The 18,556-nt window shown below is 48.1% G+C and overlaps 1 protein-coding gene across 1 annotated transcript in view; it reads right to left on the reverse strand.

Annotated features, from left to right (window-relative positions):
- Nucleotides 1-18,556, reverse strand: part of SPAG1 (sperm associated antigen 1) — a 906,455-nt gene that overhangs the window by 490,461 nt on the left and 397,438 nt on the right. Inside the window, exon 10 of the mRNA XM_078686952.1 lies at nt 17,865-17,982. Coding sequence (XP_078543078.1) covers nt 17,865-17,982 — 118 coding nt within the window. The remainder of the gene's footprint in view (nt 1-17,864; nt 17,983-18,556) is intronic.

Here is an 18,556-nt window from a genome sequence, read left to right on the forward strand (position 1 = left end):
CAGACTACAGAAAATTAGATCATCCTGGAATCAAGAAGGAACCTTTGCCAAGGAGAAAGCTAGAAGACTGAAGAGGAAGGACTGTCCTGCTGTGTACTTGTGGGCTGACCTGCAGTTGCTTTGCTGCCAAGGAGAGGGGAAGGACTTTGCTGTTGCTGTGTCCCCTTGCTTGAAGAGTTCTCCAAGGGCCTGAGTAGAGCTGGCTCCCTGTTAAGAAGTCCCAGGAACAAAAGGACTTCACCCCCAGATTCCCCCTGAACTCTGCTGTATGAGTTTATGAGTTCTGCCCTTCCTAGAGTGCTTGGTCCAGTTGTGATGCCTCTGGAAGTTGTGCCTGCTGTTTGGGAAGCTGAACAAGAAGAAACTAAGACAATCTGCAAATTTTCACGCATCGCTCGCTTGTGGAGCGCATCCCCGACATTGCGAGGAAAATACCGCCATCGTGAAGATCGAGATCATCACAGCGCCTGTTGCTGCTGAAAGAGCCGACGTATCCTTCGCTTGCGGAACACATCGGCCCGGTGCGGGAAGATTACTAACGCTGCGAACATCGTCGCAGAGCCTGTCGTCGCTGGGTGAGATCGCCGCAACTCTTGCTTGCGGACCGCATCACATCGCTGCGAACATCGCATCGAGGGGCAGCGAGAGGAGAATATAGACGCTGCGCTGCGAATTACGGACTTACCTGACATCGTCGCCGTCCCGAAGATCGTCGCATCGTGCCTTTGCGAGACGCTTCCTACCGAACCTGCGCACCGGAATCCATACAAGGTATCGCCTCCCTCCCCATACAGACCGGATTTGTCGCAACACGTCCGCTGCGTCCAGCGGGGCTGTCGCATCGCCTCCCCAGGGTCTCAGGAGTGACGCATTGCTTGTTTTTTAACGCTACAGCTTCCATTTGGAACTTTTGTCGCATCTAAAGGTACTTTTGGCTACACGTGACACAACTAAGGATTATTTTGACGTAAACCCTAGAACTCTTTTAAAATCATATTCTTGAACTGTGTATATTGAATTTTTGTTGTTTTGGTCTTGTGCAGTTTAGATAAAGATACTTTATTTTTCTAAACTGGTGTGGAGTCCATTTGTGATGTTTTCACTGTGTTACTGTGAGTGTTGGTACAAATAATTTACACATTGCCTTTGATAAGCCTGTCTGCTCGTGCCAAGCTACCAAGGGGGTGAGCAGGGGTTATCTAAAGAGTGTATTCCCCTTACCCTGACTAGAAGCAAGGGTCCTTATTTGGACATTGGTACCTACCTCTGCCAACTAGAGACCCCCAGATCTAATAGCGCTAATATGAAACGGGCAGGCGCCTCTCTTTCCATTCATTCATTGCTTCCTCACCTTACTTTCTCTCCTACTCTCGCCTTCTACTTCCACTCTCTTCTTCTTTCATCTGTTGACTATATTGCTGTGCGACAGAGCATGTAAGGTGTGTGTCTGAATTGCTTGGTTGTATGCGAGTGATGGCTAAGAGTGGGAAGATGTGACCAGTGCGGGCCAGTGTGCCTGTGCTGGTGCATCAACTCAACCTGACACTAAGATTTTCAGTGGCTGACTGTGTAGTTTATGGAAGTGGGTTGACTAGTATAGTTTGCTGTCTACTGTGTGCCTGGTTGGTGCTAGATGTTGTTTAATGCTCAAATTGGTTACGGTGCACCAGTCATCCTCCGCCATTGTTTTTTTTTTTTTTGTTTTTTTTTTAAAAACCTTTATTGGAGTAAGCAAGAAAATACAAGGATGGGCCTACAACCACACGGGCTGGCCGCTAAAGAGGAGTCGAAATACAAGATACCTGCCCGCAGAGGCAACAATCGACCAACAATGCAATACTCCCCACGAAATACAGGACAAAACAGATTTTATTTTATATGAAAGAACAAGCACCCAAAAAGGCGAAAGTATAGTACTGTCAGTCAGCCCAAAGGACGTAAAGGGGGTATAGCAGCAGGAGAACATAAACGGAGCTCCAAGCTCCAAGGAGATCGGGGGGGGGGGGGGGGGGGGGGAGGGGCGAGGAGATCAGAGGGGAGAACCGGAAACACCAGTACAACCCCTATATAAAAGGTTCCAGGAACGCTCGCCTAGGGAGACAGGGTAATCTCAGCAGTGCCTACAAGGGAAGGAGTACAAATGTCGCCACGGTAGTCATTCCATTGACCCCAAACCTTCGTCCACGCCCTGGGTCTGCCCCTGGCCACATAGACAGTCTTCTCACGGAACATGGACCAGTCCATATTATCCTCCCATTTCGAGACGTCAGGGGGCCTAGAGGCCCCCCAGAGTTGCGCGATATCCCGCTTCGCAACCATATAACCCAGGGTGGCCCATCTGGTCTGGGCCACCGAATAGTCGGTGGGTTCCCAAACATTCAAAAGACAGCGACGAGGTTCCGGACGCAAGGACACACCTGTCACCACAGCCATCACGTCAATCACAGCCGTCCAATAAGCAGCCACCATCGGGCACTCCCAAAGAATATGCAAAAAAGTTGCACTCAAACCACAGCCACGCTTGCATAACCCGTCGGAGGAAAAGCCCATCACCACCAGACGCGGTCCCGTAACGTACACCCGATGAAGGATCTTAAGTTGAACCAGACGGAGACGAGCCGGAATAGCCACCTCCTTCGGGGAGGAGAGGGCCGATTGCCAGTCCTCATCATCAAGTTCCAACCCATCGCCCACCCACGCTTCCCGAAGTCGGACCAGTAGGTCGGCCCGATTATTAATCAACTTTTTATAGATCAGGGAGATAGTGCTATCAGGAAGATGCCCGTCAAGGATACGGTCTTCAAGGGGGGAAGAATCAGGCGGAATCTCACCAGGAGCAAATACCGAAGCAAGGGCGTGTCTGACCTGTAGATAACGAAAGAATTCCCGACCATTCAGGCCATAGTCAGCCTGGAGGGCCTGAAACGACCGCACAGAACCCTTAGAGTACACATCCCCCACCTTACAAATCCCAATCACATCCCAACGGTCGAAACCCTTGGTAGACCAGAGACCGCCCAGACGTTCCGAAGCATAAAGCGGTGTCGCCAACGTCAAGCGATCTTCCCAGCCCAAGCTCACATTCGCAGCGCGCCACACAGTCAAAGCAGTCAATGTAGGTCCCACAAGATGGCGCCCAGCGGAGCGAGAGTAAAGCACTCTGTTAAAATCACCTCCCGGAAGCTGAAGTTTATCCATCTCGAACGCCGGATTACGACCCGGCGAAAACATAACGTGATTGATAGCAGACAGGTGGGAGGCCCAATAATATCTCTTAATGTCGGGGAGCGCCATGCCCCCGTCATACCACGGGATGGAAAGTTTCGCGAGAGCAATGCGCGGACGCCCATCCCAAATAAGCTGTCTCTGAAGACTCTCAATCTCCCGAAAATAGGTCTTAGGGATAGGATCATAAAAGTTCTGGAGAGCGTAGAGAAATCGCGGCAATGACATCATTTTAAACAGGGCCGCCCGACCCAGAGGAGATAAGGGAAGTTTACGCCAGCGGGCAACGTCCAAACGTAGTCTAAGCAACGGGGGAAGGAGATTACGATCAAAGCGAAGGGACGAGTCCAAAGTAACAAAAATCCCCAAGTATTTGAAGCCATCCTGGGCCACCTGAATGGGAAGTCTACTCGGCAACGGAGGCAAGACACCAGATAAAACATATACACAGGACTTGGTCCAGTTAATTACAAGGCCCGAGTTAGCACCAAAGGACGCGAGAACGTCAAATAAAACGGATAAAGACTTACGAGGGGAGGTAAGATACAAGAGGATATCGTCCGCATAAAGCGAGACACGGTCTTCAAAGTCCGGGGCCCAACGAATCCCTTTAAGGGACGGTTCCCACCGAAGCCAGGCCGCCAATGGTTCAAGAGCGAGTGCAAACAGCAGCGGAGACAAGGGGCAACCCTGGCGGGTGCCCCTGCCCAAGGAGAAGGGAGCCGACACCCTACCATTCACCACAACTTGCGCCAGAGGTTCCGCGTACAACAATTTAATCCAGCTAATAAACTCGCACCCGAATCCGAATTTCTCAAGAGTCGCCCATAAATAGGGCCACTCCACAGTATCGAAGGCCATAGAGGCATCCAAAGACGCCAAAATGGCCGGTTCCGTCAACAGCCCCGCCCTCGCTATCACGCCGTGAAGGCGACGTAGATTCAAAGCAGTGTTGCGATGCGGGATAAAGCCAGATTGATCTGGATGGACCAGGTCACCAAGAACCGACAGAAGACGGGACGCCAAAAGTTTCGCCAAAACCTTGGGTTCAACATTTAACAGGGATATAGGCCTATATGAGGAACAAAGGTCCCGCGGTTTACCATCTTTGGGGATGACGACTATCGTCGCCAGACGCTGATCGTAGGGAAGGATGTTCCGCTCTCGGGATTCTAAAAACATATCGCGGAGATACGGCGCCATCTTATCGGGACGTAACTTGTACAACTCAATAGGCAACCCGTTCGGGCCCAATGCTTTGCCCGAGCGGAGCGAACGGATAGCAGTAGCTATCTCATCAGCCGTAAAAGGGGAGTCCAAAGCAATACGGTCCAAGTCGGAGACACAGGGCAGAGTTATATCACGCAACAGAAGGCGAGAATCAGCCACATCCCTCACAGACACGGGAGCATACACAACACGGAAGTATTCGGCAAAACGGTCAACAATAGCAATCGGGTCAGTCACATTCTCACCACTCGCAGACTGAATCACGGGCACCACACGATTAACTCTTTCTTTCTTGTCCAACCACGCTAGGAGTTTACCCGCTTTATCACCCACATCATATAACCTGCCTTGTTGTTCTCGAAACATCACCTTTGCAGCGTCCGTGACCAGGGATTTATAGGCAAATTGTTTCAAACCCAGGGCGTGAAGTTTCTCAGGCGTGACACCAGAGTCCAGTTCGTCCTCCAAAGCCGAAATCTCCCCCTCAAGGTCTACCACCTCCCTCTTCCCGGCTTTCTTAGCTTCAACAATCAAGGAAAGGGCCTGTCCACGAATCACCGTTTTAAAAGCTTCCCACAGGGACACAGCCGAAGAGACCGACCCCTCGTTGTCCAGGAAATACGCATCCATGGACTTGAGCAAGAGGCTACGGGTCTCAGGGGAGGAAAGGTACCATGGGTTAATGGGAGCTACTCGGCCCGCTGCCTCTACCCCAACCTCAAAACGAAGCCAGAGCGGCGAGTGGTCAGAGATACCCCTTGGCAAATGCAAAATCTCACTGACCGCCGACGACTGGGCCGCGGGCATCAGGAAATAATCCAGCCGAGACAAACTGCCATGTGCCCCAGAGTGGAATGTGTATTGAAGCTGAGTGGGATGCAACAGTCGCCAGCAGTCCACAAGGCCAAAGGTATCTAGAAACCCACCCAACCACTGCTGAGCAGCCGGAGTATCCCTAGGGGGATGGCGATCGTGAAGGCCGGAAAGCACCGAATTAAAATCACCGGCCAGGAAGAGAGTACTATTAGGGAGATCTAACAAGACGCGGCCCAAATCAGTGAAAGTAGAAGTCTGCAAACCCGGGGGGACATAAACATTGAAGAGAGATAGGGTGCGGCCCTCATATCTACCCACCAAGACCGCATACCTCCCTCGGTCATCTTGAATCACCTCATCAATTGCCAGGGGGAGGGAGGTTCGAACAAGGATACCCACACCCCTGGAACCAGAGGTAAACCCCGAGTGTGCCACAAGGCGGTAGCCCCACCTATTCATTGCATAACAAACATTTCCAATCAAATGAGTTTCTTGCAGGAAAACAATGTCCGGTGATAAACGTCGTATACATTTCAAAACCACACTGCGCTTAATACGATCTCCCAGACCGTTAACGTTCCAGGAAACGAATTTTAACCCTCTACCCCCATCCCATCCACCCGAGCCAAGACCCCACGTCCATGAGCACGACATCAGAAACAGCAGCAAACACAGGAGCAATCCGCCTTGAAAACAACACACAGAAAAGAAAGAACTTCCCAACCCCCCTCCCCCAAACTGAAAAGGAACACCCCCCACCCTGCACCCCTGCAAAAAGCTAAAGAGCCACCCCAACCTGCAGTGTGCCTGTCGCCCTAGGACCCCTATTCTACACAAAGACCCCGGAGGAGGAAAGGCCCCCGTTCCACCCGCCCCCCGACCACACCAAGAACTAAAAGGAACAAACTAAAGACAAAATAATTATGCTGTAGAGGAACGCCGGCCAACACTCCTGAAAACGTATTCAAAGTAAGACATGAGAGCCGAACAGTCAGATCTCCGCACCACCTTCGGCACCACCAGGGTGAGCGGCGGGCTCAGTCTCAGGAGGACGGTCAGGCAAGGAGTCCAGCCAGTCATTAACAACATCTGGTCGATCAAAGAAAAGGGTACGCTCGTTATACTCGACCCGAAGCCTGGTGGGAAAGAGCATAGCATAGCGTAGGCCCCGGTCCCGAAGACGTTTCTTGGCACCACGAAATTCCATCCGTTGTCTCTGAACTTGTTGGGAAAAGTCCGGGTAGAAGTTCACCGTGGCATTTTCAAAGGCCACCGGGCCCTTCACCCGCGAAGCCTGCAGGATAGCGTCCCGGTCTCTATAGTGGAAAAGCTTCGCCACAATAGGTCTCGGCGGGGCTCCCGGCTTACCTTTGCCCCCCGGAACACGATGTGCACGTTCCACTGTGAAAAACTTAGTAAGACCAGAAGGGGCAAGATGGTTCAAGACCAGATCTTCAACCAGGAGATCCACCGAGTGGGGTTCTGGGTTCTCCGGTACACCAACCAGACGGACATTGCAGCGACGTGCCCTATTTTCAAAATCCTCCAGGCGTCGGGTCATGAAGTCGTTCACCCGACGGAGATTCCCAACCTCCGTCTGGAGCTCCGATACGTCCTTCGTGAGGCTGGATGATTTAATATCCAATGATTGTACCCTTTCATTCGTCTTGCCGAGATCAGCACGAATCAGATTCACTTCAATAGCCACAGTGTCAAGTTTATGGGCCAAGGCCTCGTACTGTAGGCCGATGGATTCCCTCACGCCCGAAATGGCGCCCATAATGTCCTGCAGGGAGGGCTCCGCCGACTCCTCCAAAACTCGATCGGACGCTGTAATAGGACCAGGCAGGGCAGCTCCGGGGGACCCCTTAGAATGGGTATAGCGGTCCATAACATTTGATTGAACCGGAGCTCCGCGCAGAGGTGTTTTCGTCTTGCGCGTCTCCCTGTCCCCTCTGCCCGCCATTTTGAAGATGCGTCACAAGGCGAGCCACCAGGGTCAACGGGCCCGACACCCAAATCGCAGGACCAAAGGTTCCAAAAAGGGCACCACTCGGGTAGAGGTCGCCAAACCAGCAAATAGTCCACAGGAATGCCCAACAGCCGATCTGCCTCCAAGTATCAGCCCCTGCACGACACGCACACTGTCGGCCCAAGTCGAAACAGAATCGAAACCGAAACTTAGGAGGGGGACCCACAAGGCTAGTTCTCCTGCCGCTGTTGTTCAATTCCAGGACGGCCACAGAACCGCACCCCGTCCCGGGCGCACCTCAAGGGCGGAGCCCAAAAGTTCAGATCACCATATCTCAGGAATCCAATGTCCAAATCGATTTCTGAAAAGTGCCAGGGTCATCAGCCAAACGTCCTCCACATGAATTCTTGCAGGAAATCAGGATTCAGTCAGGATAAAATGCCGGGAGCGGCAAGGGTCCGGAGAGCGCTGTGCTCAAGCGGCCATCTCGGATGCCCGCCAAGCTCCTCCTCCCTCCTCCGCCATTGTTGGGCGCGCAGAGATGATGGGTACATGCTATTGGGGATTGAGAAGGAAAGTATGTGGTGATGCATGGCACGCTAAACGGTGAGGAGTTATGTCTCCTGAATGTTTATGCCCCGAATGTCTATTTAGCTTTGGAGAAGTTACTGCTTCCATTTGTGGGAGTGATAATTATCTGGGCAGGAGATTTTAATTGTGTGCTTGATGGAAAGCTGGATAGTCACCCTCCGAGGCTCCACACTAAGCCCAACATGTTGGCCGCTCTGTGGGACATGATGGATCGTTAACGCTGCGATGACATTTGGCGTGAGACTCACCCTGAAGTACGGGGGTATACTTGCTACACGCCCACTCACAAACCGTTACTAGGGGGCTTGATCGCTTTACTCTCAAATGAAGCAGCTGAGGCCGTTGTACAGACCCGCATGTTGAGCCGTTTCCTGTCGGACCATGCCCCGGTGCTGCTGGATTGGGGGTAGGTTGCAGTAGGCCAAGGGTTTCTTTTTGGCACCTGCATCCCAAGGCCCTCAGAAACACCATGTTCCGGGAGGAACTTCAGGAGGCTATTGCAGGATACTTTGACACAAATTGGTCGTCCGCCACTGACAGAGGAATGGAGTGGAATGTGCTAAAGGTGGTGACACAAGGAGAAGGACTGTCCAAAGTTGGGGGTACGAGGAGACGTCTGGAGAGGGAGCTTACTGAGGCGGAGGATGCACTGGCCAGGTTGCAGCATAGGGGGCATGCGCCAGAGCCACCTGGCAAGTCACTTCAACAGGCCAAACGCTGTGTTGGGGAAGAGAGGGATAGACTGGCCTGTTCCACCAGATGCGAATATCACCAGCTGTTGATAGGGAGGTTGACAGGTCGGGAGACTGCAGGCATGGCTGTTAAAGCAGGAACACCCCCCCTCGCTCATACTGGCACTCAGATACCCTTAAGGATCTGAGGCCATCACGCAGGCAGGTGTCAATTCTTTACTGTGGGACCATTTAGCTGCAATTTATACAGAAGGCTCATGTGTCCACCGACTGAGATTGGGGGGTTTCTGGATGACGTGATGCTCGACCGCCTTATTGAATCAGAGGCGGAAGACCTGGACAGGGCACTTTGACTCGAGGAGCTACAGGAAGCAATACAGAACACGACCCGCTGTATGTCTCCGGGGCCCGATGGTCTCCCAGTGGAGTCCTTCGAGGGATATACTGATTATTGGAGACCTTGCAGGAGGCCAAGCAAGGGGTTTTGCCGCTGTCCATGAGCGAGGTGCAGATTGTTATGCTCCCTAAGCCTGGTAAAGAAGTGCGTGAGCCTGGTTTCCACAGGCCTTTATCAATGTTAGGGGTGGATGCCAAATTGCTGGCCAAGGTATTGGCGACAAGTCTAGGCAGGGTAAGTGTGGGTCCATGCCAGGCAGAGGGACGCATATGAATGTACGTCGACTTTCGCATGTACTGCGGTGGCGGGCGCTGAAGTCTGGGCGGCAGTAGTCACCTTGGACATTAAGAAAGCGTTTGATACTCTGCGGTGGGAGTATCTGAGGGATGTCCTGAGGAGGGTGGGCCTGGGCCACGAGTTTATATCCTAGGTCCGTCTCCTCTATTGTTGGCCGAGGGCTCGCGTCCGTAATGACGGCCTGATATCGAAATGCCTTTCCATTGAGAGGGGCACAAGGCACGCTCCTCTTCGCCCTGGCAATGGAGCCACTGGCGATCCGGCTGCGGCGGGATATGGCCAAATGGGCATCGCCATGGATAGTCGTACCCATGTAGTTTCCTTATATGCGGACGATGCATTGCGGTATGTCTGCCAGCCGAAGGGAGCTGTGCCGGCGCTCCTGGGTGTGCTAGCCACCTTTGGAGCGGTTCCAGAGATCCATGTTAATCGCCCGAAGTCAGTTATCTTCCCGCTGGCAGCCCTGACAAGAGGGGATGCTGCTTGCCTTGCAGCTGTGGAGCTTGGATGGGAGTGTGACCACTTTCACTACCTGGGTATACAGGTGGCCCTTTTGGCGGATGCTCAATATGCCAAGAATGTGGGAGCAATCATCACGGGTCTAAAGGAGTCCATTCGGTTCTCGACTGCCCCTTTCGATTATGGGATGAGTAGCTTTGCGAGGATGGTAATGCTTTCCAGTGGTCTTTATGCCCTCCAGAACTCCTTTTCCTGTATTCCGAAATCTGCCTTTGACACTCTGAATAGTCTCCTGGTCTCCCTGGTGTGGGCCGGGAGACACAGTAGGGTAAAACTGGAGGTACTCAAATTAGATATGGATTCGGGGGAGGGGGGTGGGGGGAATGGTGGGGGACTAAGTCTCCCGGACTTTAGTCTTGATTATATCGCGGAGCTATTGCACTATGCGGCACAATGGTGTGCTGAGGGCCCCAATGTAGGAAAGGCACTGTTGGCGGACTGGGGTGTGGGGACGGAGCTTCTGCGATACCTTCTGATGGGCTCCCAGACTTCCTTGAATTGCCCGCTTGTGATCGAAAGGTTGCATTGCCCGCTTGTGATCGAAAGGTTGCAGGAGTCTGGGAATGGGCTGTTGCTCTGGTCATGCGTAGGGCCCCATACGCTTGGTTGCCAACCTCCAACGGCTTCATGGTTTTCATCAGATACAGTCTGTCATGGACCTCACAGGGTGGTATGAGGGGGGCTGTACGACAGCTGGAGATATGTACGTTAATGGGGCCTTCCTCTCTTTCAACGATTCAAAGGAGTGTTTCCAAGTGCTGTATGTTCCTTCCCTACAGTACGCAAAAATATTGCGCACAGCTCACGAGATATGGACCACGTTTCTAGATGAGCTTGGGGAGACACAGACCTTGACACTGCTGCTAGACCCAGGCTCTACTAGGAGACTGATTTCCTGCATATATAAGGCCCTGAAGGCAGATCGTAGGGTTGAGGTGTCAAAAATTCAAGACAGATGGATGGCTCACTTACCATCACTACTCAAGGTGGGTGAATAGAAGCGGGCGTTCGCACAGGTCCGGGAGGTGGCGAGCAATGCACAGTTTAAGGTCACCCAGTTTTTTTACTTGCATAGCACATATCTAACACCCCACAAATTGTCACATTTCGATGCAGGGCGCACTTCGTCATGCCCACAACATTTCTGCATATGACTTGGGCTTGGGTCCGACTTCAGCCATATTGGCAGGAGGTGCTGCATATACAACGAGCAGCCACAGGTGTGCGTATTGAAGCATTGGGTGTACTCCCAATGCCCAAGACGGGAACTTGTATGATTTGCTCTCCTGGGCCTTGTACTAGCTAAGCGCTGCATCACCATACACTGGACCGACCCTATGCCCCCCTGGCTAGATAAGTGGAGGGCAGGTTTGTGTGAATGGGGCGTGGCTGAAGAGGGACGATTACGATCTGTATGCATCAATGAGAATGCAGAACGAGACTTGGAAATGTGGAGAGTATGCTGGAAAGCCTACAGACAGCTGAGTGTACAGGGTGAGGAGGCTGAGGCTTCTCCGCAGATAATGGACCTTGCTACCCCGCGCTGACTTTAGAGGATGACCCCTTGCTGGGCTGACTGAGCTGATGTACACACTATAGTTGTGTGTGATGAGTCGGTAGGAACGCTGGAGACTGGGCAGACGGCAGAGGAGAGGCACTGACTCTTAGTGTGAGTTCAGGGGGATGAAAGAGAGCCAGTTTCTTGCACACGCCCTCTAATTGATATCACAACACAGCTGAAATTATATGCTTTTATTTCAACAGACTGTGCTGCTCTGGATTGCTACCCCGGGTAAGTTTTTCGCTTGTCCCTGCTCTGATGCACTCTTGCAGTACTCCCAGGGAACCGAGGAGCTTTACACCCGTCCATGCCTGTTACTCTGCCTGCTGCTTGATGATCTTTTTTAGTTCTCCTTTTCTCTCCTACTAGAGGCTTTTGCCCACCACCTGTCACTGCCATGTTTTTCATTAGTTTATTATTGTTATGTTGGCTTATACTGCGCATAATTTCTCTCTATGGGCGTTGTTCTGTGTATCTCATAAGACAAAGTATGTCCAGCGATGACGCTAATAAGCGGAGCACATGGGCAAACATTTAGGCTGATGTGATACCCAGTACCACTTGTCCGGAGTGTATGCTGATTTGTGGTTCCTTATCCCTCTTCGTTGTTTCACGGCCAGATGGGTCGCTAAATAATGTGAGACCTGTGCAGTATTGAATAAAACCAAGTAAAAAAAAAAAAAAGGCTTAAGAAGTTGTGGCCTTTGACTTTTCAGAATATAACAGGGGATCCAAAATCCCAAAATGATCCTTGCCGTAGGATCTCACAACACTCTGCAACCAGGACTTAAGGTACCTTGTTCAGCGGGCCTGACTTGGTCCCTATACCCGGCCCACGTTCCATCATGGTCAGCCTTGTGACTTTGTCCCAGTCTCGCGCTACCTGATACAGTTGGCGTTTTGTGCTTCTAGGCACAATTTTTACTTCAAAACCTTGAAATTGGATATTTACAGTTTTACTCATTGGATTTTTGTCGTGGTCTCAAATAATGTATTCAATGTTACTCTAATCTTATAATTTGGTGTAGGATTATTATCTTGTGTTGTTTTTTCACTTTATTACTGTTTGAAGTGCTGCATAAATACTTTACACATTGCCTCTAAGTTAAGCCTGACTGCTTGTGCCGAACTACCAGAGGGATAGGCACACATTAATTTGGGGGTTGCTTGTGATTTCACCCGAACAGAAATTGTGGTTGCTGCCTGAGTAGGGTTTCACTCCCTCAGCTAGTAACCCAATGTCCTACAAAAAGCTAGCTATTAGGTTCAAAAATCATTTGGCTCAAAACAGTAGTTTCCAACAAAGAAGCCCCTACTTTGTCCTCTAAGAGTTATAACTGTGTGAAGTCAAGATAATTGTACTTAAGGCATAGACGCTGGGCAAGCCAAGCAAGTTGGCCAAGCAAATTAATTCCTTCCTTTGCATAGGGTTAAAATATCCCCTTTCACCTCCAAAATGATGTCACACTTAGTAACTGAAAAGGAATCCCGGTTAGTGATTAGTTAACAACTGTAAAACTATATCTGACACAAATATACAAGATGGTGTACAACATTCACTTGTAAATTGTTTGAATCTTTCTCCCTACAATTGAAAATTGCTGCAGTCTTGAGATGGGATAATCATTTGTTGTGTCTCAGCTCCAATATACGGCTGTGGGATTTTCCCACCACCTGTAAAAAAAAATAATTGATCTCACGTGGCCCAACACTGAACTAAGTATCTTGCATGTTGATAAACTCGCTCAGCTTTTAGGGCTCCTGAGGAAACAAAATATTGCTCGGATTTTTTCCAGTAGATTAATATGTATTGAGTGCTCTGGAACCGTTACAAAATGTCTACACTCCTGGAGGGTTTTTGGCCAGCTACCTCCTGGGGTGGGTCTTCTGCAGAGCATCGATCTGATTCTTCATGAGCTCTTTAAGTGTGTCACGGTATACAACCGTTACAACGCAACTATTACAACGGACTACTTTTACAACGCAATTTTTACAACGCAGGATCCATTACAACGAAATACCATTACAACGCATTTTTTTACAACGCAATACCTTTACAACGCATACCATTACAACATAAGTATTGGTAAGTATATAATTATAGTAAAATTGTTTTATTTTTGGGTTTTTGGGTAAAGGGGTATTTTTAGGGTTCAGGGCAAGGTTTGGGTTTTTGAGTAAAGGGGTATTTTTAGGGTTCAGGGTTAGGTTTGGGTTTTTGGGTAAAGGGGTATTTTTAGGGTTCAGAGCCAGGTTTGGGTTTTGGGGTAAAGGGGTATTTTTAGGGTTCAGGGCTAGGTTTGGGTTTTTGGGTAAAGGGGTATTTTTAGGGTTCAGGGCCAGGTTTGGGTTTTTGGGTAAAGGGGTATTTTTAGGGTTCAGGGCTAGGTTTGGGTTTTTGGGTAAAGGGGTATTTTTATGGTTCAGGGCCAGGTTTGGGTTTTTGGGTAAAGGGGTATTTTTAGGGTTCAGGGCTAGGTTTGGGTTTTTGGGTAAAGGGGTATTTTTAGGGTTCAGGGCTAGGTTTGGGTTTTTGGGTAAAGGGGTATTTTTAGGGTTCAGGGCCAGGTTTGGGTTTTTGGGTAAAGGGGTATTTTTAGGGTTCAGGGCTAGGTTTGGGTTTTGGGTAAAGGGGTATTTTTAGGGTTCAGGGCAAGGTTTGGGTTTTTGGGTAAAGGGGTATTTTTAGGGTTCAGGGCCAGGTTTGGATTTTGGGGTACAGGGTAAAAATAAATTAAAAATAATATTAAATTAAAATAAATTAAATTAATTTTAATTAATTAAATTAAAAAAATTATTATATACTTACCATTTTGGGGTACAGGGTAAAAATAAATTAAAAATAATATTAAATTAAAACAAATTAAATTAATTTTAATTAATTACATTAAAAAAAATACTATATACTTACCAATACTTACGTTGTAATGGTATGCGTTGTAAAAGTATTGCGTTGTAAAAAAATGCGTTGTAATGGTAGTTCGTTGTAATGGTTCCTGCGTTGTAATAATTGCGTTGTAAAGGTAGGCGTTGTAAATGTATGCGTTATAACGTCATACATCCGTGTGTCACGGTCGGCCTGGGCAGAGTTCATCTGCCATTCGACTGCCCACTCCAACTTCTTCGGCCCCTTCACGATATGCCGAATCAACGCTTTCATTTTGGGCTCTCAATGGTCTTACGCTGCCCGCATTCTCCACCATGTGTCAAACAGGGCAGGTAGAGACGCGACACCAGAACTGCTAAGTCAAGGATTTTTATTAAAGGGGCAAAAGAAACAAGAGCAAAAGGGAATCCAGGTGACGTCATCTTCAGGTGGATGTGTTTTCTCTTCCTTGGCGTCTTTGCTGGAAGGCTGTAGGGCGGGGTACTCCGATAGATGTGGGGAAAGAAAACAAGAAGATGACCTCAGATTAATGCTCTGGTTCCCAAAAGGTGGCACAAACAGGGGGGGATGTGAAGGGAGGCAACTCCAGTCAGTTTCTACGAAGGTGTGGGAGGAGAAGGCCGTCACCCAAATGGGTAGGGGTTTACGCAGCGCGTCCCGCTAGGTCTCCCTACTGACTGTCTAGGTCCCCTGCTCTCTTCCGCCTACGGGCAATATTGCATTCAACCTCCTGAGTCCCCTGAAGCGGGCACGAACCTGTTCTAGCCACGTTCCTCCTAGAACGTGGCGACGCACTGCGTGAAGCCGTTGGCCTCCGGGCTCTTCCTCCGCTGCCTCCACAGGTTCTCCGATGGCAGTTCTCTCTCTCTCTCTCACGCTGTTCTCAGGTCTCAAGATGTTCGTCCGTCTTCCTCCTTACGGGTCTTGAACGCGCTCTCATTGGTTTCAGGATCCTTTTCTTCTGACGACGCTCTGTTGTCCCACCTCAAGGGGGCGGGCCTGTCGATCGGATCCTTAAAGGGCCTGCCATGTGGGGAAGCCTCAAGTCCAGGCAGAACCCTGGGAGTGATGTCATAGTCGTAGTTGGGGCAAATGGGTATGGATATAGTTGGACTTTTCTTGCCAGTAGCTGTTGCTATATTGTCATTGTTCGAGATTTAGAGAGCCTGGGAGTGATGTCAAAGTTGTTGTTGGGACAAATGGCCATGGTTATAGTTGGACCGGTCTTGCTAGGAGATGTTATAGTTCCACTGTTGCTTTGTGGTGAAATTAAGTGGCTCATATAGTCGGTTGGAAAGTATCTGGGGAAGATATCCCTAAACAACTCTTTAAACATTCACCTTGGTCTTTCGTAAAATGCCACAATCATCCGGTGTGAAACCAGTTTTCCATTGTAGAAAAAATATGATGTACTTTTCTTTCAATGAAAATTTACTTTTGCCAGTGAATCACTATTTGACAGCTTCTCCACATGTTGTTCGTTATGATGAAGGTCAGGTGTCGCTATGTCTGACCTCACCACTGGAGATTCTGAATCTGAGAACATGAAACCTGATGCAATGGGCATTTCATCTTCTCCTGTCGCAACAGGTACAAGTGCAAGACCTGCTTCCTTAATTACTATGTTGAGAAACATGGTTGCTGCATGGTCTACCGTGTTATCTGGATCCCTTAAAACTCCATTCAGGATTCAATATTGCCTTTGCGACATTATATTATACTAAAGTTGTCAAAGATGCAGTTCAACTAGTAGCAACTTGCTCTCCTTCTACAAAGGATGATTAATTAATTAATTTTCAGTCTGGTCACCATTCACATCTGTTTCAGCGTTTTCATCTCTGGTGACTTTTCAACTGGCATTTTGATTTTGCGGCTTATGCATCGAAATCACTATCGCTGAAATAAGACGCCACCACATTTTTTGTCACTGTAGATTTTTATTTTGCACCTATCATATTTTTCTCAGAGTGACTCTGGAAGCGCAACATTGTGATTTCATAGTTATTAATCATCCACACTGACAGAGGAGAAATAATAAATGTTCGTTAGCCATGTGTGTTGACTTATGGACATTATTGTGTTATCTAACATCATTCCTCAGTGGTGTTCTGACTCATTACATTTTATGACCTATGACTTGTCATCCCTGCTTCCTGTAGGGGGTAATATGATTTTATATTATGAAATAATGAATTCAGATTATGAAAAATATTGCTTCCTCGTGACTTTCAATTGTTTGAATATACAATCTGTGAATATAAGTTAACCTTGTTAATGCTTACTATTGCTTTTGCTCAGCAATATCATGACAGTCTGCTACTGTCACTAGCCACGTGTAGAGTTCCTACACCATTTTCTCTGAACTTCATTAAAGAATAACTCTAATGCTGTGAGGGGGAGGAAAATGGAATTGATGCCTTGTGAGGGAGGAGCGGGGCACGGGATTATCTAAGCAACTACGTGAATTCCGAAGAGGTTGAAAACAAGCAAGAACCGATACTGTAAAAAAAAGATTTAGCCTCCTGCGAGGGGCGTGCTCATGGAAATGTGATCCTTTGTAACTGTTATGTGTCATGAATCAACTATCGAATAAAAAAAGTTATAAAAAAAAAAGAATAAATGTAATGATGTGGTCTGATGTCCGGTGTTATAGGTGACCAACACAATTCAGATTTGTGTTGCTTGAGACCGTACCTGCTTGATTCCAAGGGACACTGTGCCCATAAGGTTGGTGGCCAGCCTATGAACTCTGAGCATCGATCCCACGCAGAAGGCATTTATGAACAGTGGCTAAGGGACAGTCTGAGGGAATTTGATGGTTCACATTTTTCACAGATTGGTAGAAAATCCAATGGAGGATCTTGTTAGACCTCCTTAAAATGTTAGATATTTACTATCTGTTTGGATATCTAATACTTGTTTGTGCCAATGTTTTACTTACTATTACCATAGTAGCCTTGTTTTTGTTAATGTCTAGGTTAGTGTTAAATAAAGACTTGTAAATATATACTTGAGGTTGCCACCGGCTTCCCAAAACATAGCTGTTGATCCCACAACTGCAGATTATCTGGCAGGCCTGAGGTGGATTATATACTACTTTATCCTAGTGAACTATGCTCACAACAGTGTTGGTGAGACCAAGGCATGTTTTCCCTGCTCAACGGATTCATAGCCTATCTGCATTTCTCCAAGAGCTAAGGGAAAACTAACTTGGGAAAGGAAGGGTCAAAAATCATTCACCCTTGTATACGTAAAAGATGGACTAGAGCACTGTGTTTAGGGCTTTTGCTTCTTTTGTATGACACAATGGTTACAGTCCAGAATATGTACAAAGCTTAAGTAGGACAGTACAAAGGCACTATATTAATCTTAGCGACTGGAAATTCAGTATGCATGGTGCTCATGAGTATGGGATGGCAAGCACATAAATGTGACCAGTCACCTCAGTTACATATGTGACAGTGATAGTTCTGTGGGAGGGAGTGCACAATTATGAGAAATCTATCTAACATCTGTGAAGCCAAAGAAGGGCTTTCCTAAGAAGAAAGGTACTGCAAGGAAAACTAGCATGTTAGAGAAGGCTGTATATACAAAGCTCAATTCATAGACTCAGCATATTAAAATTGTGTAGCAAGTGTTTATATTCAGACTTTTATCTGTTTGGTCATTGTCCCCACCTTGTTTTTCTCCTTCTTCATCAGATCCTTCTACGTCTTGGATAAGAATTCTCCTTCCTTTTCCATGAGCGACATTCTCACAACTTTTCAGTTTTTCTTCTACTTCAGATAGAAGTTTCTGAAATTTTAACAAGATGAATACAGGACACTGAGGTTCACAATCTATAGAGTTGACATTGATATGAACAACTAGAGCTATCACATTTGTCCAATTTATATCAAGTCTATCCATATGTAATCACTCACTGTAAAAAAAGGCAACATTACCAGATTCGGTATCACGCTCAAGTCCTACTTTCCTAAGACTCCTCCACAATAAGGCATAAAACAAAAAAAATAAACACGGTATGAGTAAATGTAAGGAATCAATTACTTTACCTCATTGTAAACCACATGCAGGTGTTTGCCTTTTAGACAACATATAAAAGCACAACCATTGAGAGGTGATTTAAAGTGAGATTGAAGATACCAACAACAAACCTTTAATGGATTACTTTGTCAGAAGTGGAATTAGCCCTGGTGCCAAAATGAGAACAAGTATTACATGAGGAATAAGCAAAAAAGCATGGAGAACCACAGTTCGATTTTCGCAGCTGGGAGGACTTCAAAGGCAAGATCAATTAGGCCAAAACAGGTGACATGTGCACAGAGGTGCCAGTTGCAAGTACGCGCTGTCTCCTTGTTGCCCCATC

This window comes from Lissotriton helveticus, chromosome 4_1, assembly GCF_964261635.1.
Source record: "Lissotriton helveticus chromosome 4_1, aLisHel1.1, whole genome shotgun sequence".
In the NCBI taxonomy this organism is placed as follows: Eukaryota; Metazoa; Chordata; class Amphibia; order Caudata; family Salamandridae; genus Lissotriton; species Lissotriton helveticus.